Source organism: Diadema antillarum, unplaced genomic scaffold, assembly GCF_040938485.1.
Source record: "Diadema antillarum isolate AM-2024a unplaced genomic scaffold, OU_Dant_1.0 seq00000583_RagTag, whole genome shotgun sequence".
Classification (NCBI taxonomy): Eukaryota; Metazoa; Echinodermata; class Echinoidea; order Diadematoida; family Diadematidae; genus Diadema; species Diadema antillarum.
The window spans coordinates 421,214-427,213 of record NW_027271517.1 but is presented as its reverse complement, the minus strand read 5'-3'; the positions used below and the strand labels follow the sequence as shown (position 1 = coordinate 427,213).

At 40.4% G+C, this 6,000-nt stretch overlaps 1 protein-coding gene across 1 annotated transcript in view; it reads right to left on the bottom strand.

Moving 5' to 3' along the window:
* Nucleotides 1–1,291: 1,291 nt before the first annotated feature.
* LOC139735525 (nucleoredoxin-like) overlaps nucleotides 1,292–6,000 on the bottom strand; it is a 48,112-nt gene continuing 43,403 nt past the window's right edge. Inside the window, exons 7-8 of the mRNA XM_071646284.1 lie at nucleotides 4,429–4,553; nucleotides 1,292–2,387 (exon numbers count right to left, since the gene is read on the bottom strand). Coding sequence (XP_071502385.1) covers nucleotides 2,196–2,387; nucleotides 4,429–4,553 — 317 coding nt within the window. The 3' untranslated portion in view covers nucleotides 1,292–2,195. The remainder of the gene's footprint in view (nucleotides 2,388–4,428; nucleotides 4,554–6,000) is intronic.

Below are 6,000 nucleotides of genomic sequence, written 5' to 3'. Positions count from 1 at the left end.
GGATAAATATGTTTAGAAAAGAAAGTAATGTTAATATCAAGAAATATATCACGAAAAAAAAAACGTCAAGACAGGCAGTCAGGACTAGCTCATAAAAGGATGGTGAAAGACGACTGGAGGTGAATGTTGCTGAAATGACCTTTGACCTCAAGAAGATTACCTGCTTCATTTCACTGGCACACGCCACAAACCTCATTAGCATACAGGCTTCTTGGGCAGTATTTGATATGATTTAGCCAACAATCAGTGAGTTATCACTGCTGGTGGAAAAACAAATTGTTATTATTATTTTGTTTTTTGTGCAAGGTATCAACATCAGGCCCATGACAGCTCGATAGCCGTGGCCTACTTCCAAAATCTGAATGTGCTTTCAACACATAACATGGGGTGATTGGTAATTTTTATGAAGATATTATGATGAAGTACTTGTTTAACGTTTAACAAGATGTCATGAAGAACTTGATATGTAATCTATACATATCTCTGTACAGCTTTGAAGTTACTGCACTGGGCTTCCCTAGGTAGAATTCCCCTTGAAAATTATTATTCTTCTGAGCAGTCATATTTACTAACAAGCTTGCCTGGAAAATAAAGAATTTCTTAGCTGTAGACCATGTAAGACTTTACGTTCCTATACCCTTTTATTTATTAAAATGGTAATAACAAGCTGCATTTTTCCTTATTTCAAATACATTGAAACGTCACTCCTACTCAAAAGAAAAAGAGATATCAAAGCACACCGTTGCAAAGTCATTTATCTTCCTAAAAAAAATGTTATTTATTTGACATTTGCATGGGCAAGAGACTTAGAACATTTTGAACACTTTCATGCACTACCCAAAGCACAGACATGAATAGACAGTTGTGGAAAACTTACAGGCGCTGAAAAATTATTTCCTCATAACTTTATGTCACCACACAGACGTGGCACAATCATGCACATAGCATTTCATTGCTCGCTTTTCGACACGTCTCAACAGGCATGCATCTACAAGTACAGCGCATTGCCTTACATTTTTTTGCACACGTTGAATAACATTTCGTATCTTAGAAATATACATGTACACTTTGTACAGACAGTGACCACTGTGGGGTACCAAATACTGTCATTCTCAGTCTCTTGGTCACAGAAATGTAAAAATACACTCCCCTTTCTCAGCCTCTAGTAGCAAAAAAAAAAAAAATGTTAGCATACACTAAATCCATAATCAGTTGAGCACGACTGTTGCATTCAAACAGATTCAACATTTGTATCCCTGTGAAATTATTGAAGAGGCCTGTAATTCAATCTCCGTGAGTTACAAAGCAGCAAGCACAAAACATCACCAGAGTTTAAAAAATGGACTTTGGAGCAAACAACAGCAAATCTATTTACAAGATGGAACCAGGATCGTGGTGAGGGCTTGTGTTGTGTGTGTGTGTGTGTGTACACCATGCTGGCATATTTTACCAAAAAGTGGACAACTTAAACGTCACAAGACCTCCATGATGCATGAAGTCAACTCTTTGTTACTGTACAAATCATGATACAAGAACTTCATATAAATACACAAGAAATGTTTCAACATGAGTAACAGTGCACATAAACAGATTATGTGTGCCTAGAGAAAACCTCGACCAAAAAAGGGGGGGAAAAAATCAGCAACCTATATTTTAACTTATTCCGCAACGCCATAAAGTAAGGCGATGTTTTTATATTGTTGACTTTAGTAGATGGTCATTAGTTTCAAATCATATGGAAGATGTTTATTCCACTCGCCATATTTATATCCAAACATGTAGTTACAGAGTCATGTGTTCCACTGTGATAGATTCAGAATTACACAACATGGTTGCCTTTTGCCCCATCCTGCAAATATACCAAAACAAATGCATTTCCTTTGCGCAGCTTTTGATTTGATCTTGATAAAAGTAAAAACGGCAGGACAGATAAAATTCATAGATATCTTAAAAAAAAACCCTCATACATCTATTCTTATTACCGTGATAATTTGTACAATGTACAGTACAATTGCTACAGGACATGACTTTGACTTACTAGGATGGACATGGTATACACTCATTAGTCCCTAACCCTTTCTTCGTATGTTTACACCAGAAAATTGCACATAACTAGCTGCAGTGACGACCTTTATATCCCGCCAAGTGACACTTGAAGAAAAGACAGTGGAAGGTGAAAGGAAGAACAGCTCTCCCTAGCGCTGGATGGCCGTCCACTCCAACTGATTGCTGGCGAACTTCTGGTAGTAGCTTCTGATGAGCTCCGCGTTGATCTCCTTCTCGTCGCACTGGGCGACCCGCTGCTCTGGAATGTCGACCAGGACGAGGAGCGGAAGGCTCTCGTCAGCGATGCCCAGGAAGTGCTGCAGGTTCTCCACGATGTCGTCCTGACAAGGATGGGAAAAAAATAAAACATCACAAAATGATGCCACCACTTTCATATTAACCCGTTAATTTTGCTACAAAACGCATTTCCCACAAACCCCTGCCCGAGTATACTCGGGACTTGTAAACAACAGGCTTTTAAAAAAACAACAAAAACTTCACCGTATCAAAAACAACGAGACCACACAAAATTTCTCAACTAAAGTGAATATCCACTTACATATAAAAATCAACACATATTAAAGGGTGTGTACAGTTCTGGTCGAGGTGAGGATTTAGCTTTTAACGTTTTGCTAGATATTCAGAAACCACTCTATGAGATGTCAAAGAGCATGCAATTCTAAGGGGTATCAAAAGTTTATTCGATGAAAATCGGTTTGAAAATGGCTGAGATATCCAAAAACAAGGTGAAACAAAGAGATCCTAATAAAGTTGTGGCATGTCACCTTTTATTATTAGCCCTTTTTTGGATATCTCAGCCATTTGAAAACCAATTTTCATCAAATAAACGTAGAATCCTTCTTAAAATTACATGCTCTTTCATATTTCATAAGAGGCTTTTCATTATCTCACTTAGGAATGTTCAAAACATGAATCCCCACCTCAACCAGTACTGTACAGTCCCTTTAACATCTGTCCTGGGTAGGATTTGTCTCAACTTTGGAAATTCTTCTTGTGCCAAATCAACTTGGGCGGGGTTGACTGCAATTTACCTTTCCCCCGGCTTACACAGACAGAAAACAACAGACTTCACTTGGTTTCCTTCAAGGGTAAAGGTTCTTGCCACAGCTTAGTTCAAAGGAGCAGCGGTTTGGCGATCTGGAGGTCTTGGGTTCAAATTCCCATGAAATCCCATTTTCTTTCCTCATATTTCACTTATTTTACATAAATTTCTGGTCAGTTTCCTTGTGTTTGCACTTTTGCTTTTGAAAAACAAAAATAAAACAAAAACCTGATACCATAAATCATCTACATGAGTGCAAAACACCAACAGAGAAAGCACACGATAGTTGAGACGAGTCAGACATGTATGGGAAAATAAACACTTGAGCTCACACCATCTGACAATAGGCAGGTCTGCAAGCATATGAAAAATGCATGGGTATTTCTCCTATCAAGTCCTACCAACAAGTTACTCAAATTACCTGTACAAGCCAGCTCAATTCATTTCAGATGGAATCCAATTTACAATGCATTGTTTTTGTTAGGTTGGGCAGGCCTTTGGCAAGCCTTCATGTTTAAGAACATTCTTATAGGGCAGACACAAAATTTGAATATGTCAGTTAACTGGTCTATCACAGGAGCACAACAAAAACAACAACAAATGTCTATATTTAGTTATGTTTCCTATGCTTACTTTTGGAAGAGAGCTTGTAACATATTACAATACTTTGCACAACCTCACAACCAAAGATTTGCTTTGAAAACAAGAAAGATTGTCCAACCTGCTAACAACGTCAGACTAAGGTTATAACATAAAATCTACAAAAGTCACAGAGCATGTGATGGAATAACAAATTACTCAGATCATGCAAAAGAAACAGCCATACATCAAAATATTTCCTCCTCCCCCCTGCTGATTTCTGATTGAAACCACATAAACTTCATATCTGCCCATCTTGGTTCGCCATCCCTCACTCCCTTGTGGCCAAACCAAAGAGCTCATAATGAGTGGGTACTAGCATGTGAAGTATGCATACACCCTGTACAATTGCTTAGTGAGTGCACGGGGAGATGTGAGGCGGTAGGCTCACCAATCATACTAACACACTAGCATACGAGCAGCCGAGGGGTAGCCAAATCAAGCAGTGCACACTCGCGTAAAAGTTCAAATACACGCTATAAAGAATGTTACTTGAGCGCACAAAGTCCGCCATTACTAAGTGGGTAATGGCAGCCTCCATGAAATCTGAGACACCATTGTATAGTTCGCCCTCTAGTGGTGGTGAGGAGGAGAAAAATCTCTTTTGGGCCAAACCCACTGTGCGGTGGCTGGTATCAGCCAGCCCCACACGAGCAGGAAGTTTTGAACTTTGAACTCACATCGCCGGCGACGATGAACTTGCAGGCGGGTTTCTTTCCCTTCTCCTTCTCGGCTGCAATGATCTCCTCCGCCACGGGCTTCATCAGGTCCATAGCCTTCTTGACGTCATCATCCTCCTCGATGTCTGGCAGATTTTGAGGAAACAATGAGCAGAAAGTAACGATTTTAAGGACAAGTCCACCTTCGTAGACATGTGGATTGAGTGAATGCAGCAATACTTGTAGAAGGAATTAGTGAGAGTTTGAGGAAAATCGCACAATCCGTTCAAAAAGTTATTAATTTTTAAAGTTGCTGCCCAGTCACTGCTGGATGAGAAGACTACTACAGCTTGTGATGTCGAACAATACAAAAAGATATTTATAGAAAATTCAACATATCTTCACTTTTCTCGCATAATAAAATACTTGATTCGCCTCTTTCAGAAGGCAGGAGGAATACTACCCTTAAAGGCAGCCGATCGCCATCCCTAATGGTACGTAAACTCCGAACGACCGAAGTTTGTGCGTGCAATTGCGCAATGCCAGATCGGTGCTATATCCATAAACGTGTGGGACAATGCTACCACTGAGACAAGTGTGTATGTGTGCGTGTGTGTGTACGCATCATACACAAACATTGTCACCGCGAGCTGCGATGATTGGAGGAGAGAGGCCAGAAGACGCTGCGGCGTGTGTGTGTGTGTGTGTGTGTATGTGCGTGTGTGTGTACGCATCATACACAAATATTGTCACCGCGAGCTGCGGTGATTGGAGGAGAGAGGCCAGAAGACGCGTGGCTCTTTTGGCCTCTCTTCATGCGCATGCGCACTGAGAGTGTGCGTCCATTCGGAAGCTCTCGTGGCTCGCTGGGACAGCCATCTTGTAGCCTACCGTATTTTCGCTGACCCATTGAGCCAGCTCTATTCTCATTCGGGGGTCACTACATTTGATACAGAATGGGGGAGGCAGCGTGTTGCGTTCGTCTCCGTGCCGCACAAGCCACTCGCCACGACTGAGTGTCTTTAACATACACTATGTCAGTGACAAGTCGAGAAAATGTGCACTTTTTCAAAAAATACAATTTTATGAAATTCTCTTTATGTTTTCCTTTAAATTGTTCTACGCATATAACATCATACACTCTAGTAGTCTTCTCATCCAGCGGTGACTGTGCAGATACTTTGGTGGAGTTGTCCTTCAAATGCAGAGATCACAGAATAATTTCCCTTCTTGAAATTGAAAAGCAATTTTAGTCAATGGACACATATAACAAACAAAATTGATACACAACTCTATGTAATGAAATTGGTATACAAATGGAATTTTATGTTGCAGTCATATCCGAAATGCAGAGGAAATTTCCATGTGACACCAGGAAAATTATTCTCAGGAGAAGTGCACTTGAACAGCCAGGTGAAAGCATGGACACACCCTTGTCAAAAATTAACTAGATGGAAGGTCCACAATCGTACAGCGTCGTGACGATACTTCAAAAGTAATATTAGATGAAGGAAACCTGGGCTTGTTCATTCCATCAATGTCTAATGCAGATATACTATGTAAGTAATGGCACTCCTTTGAAAGTAGGAGGAC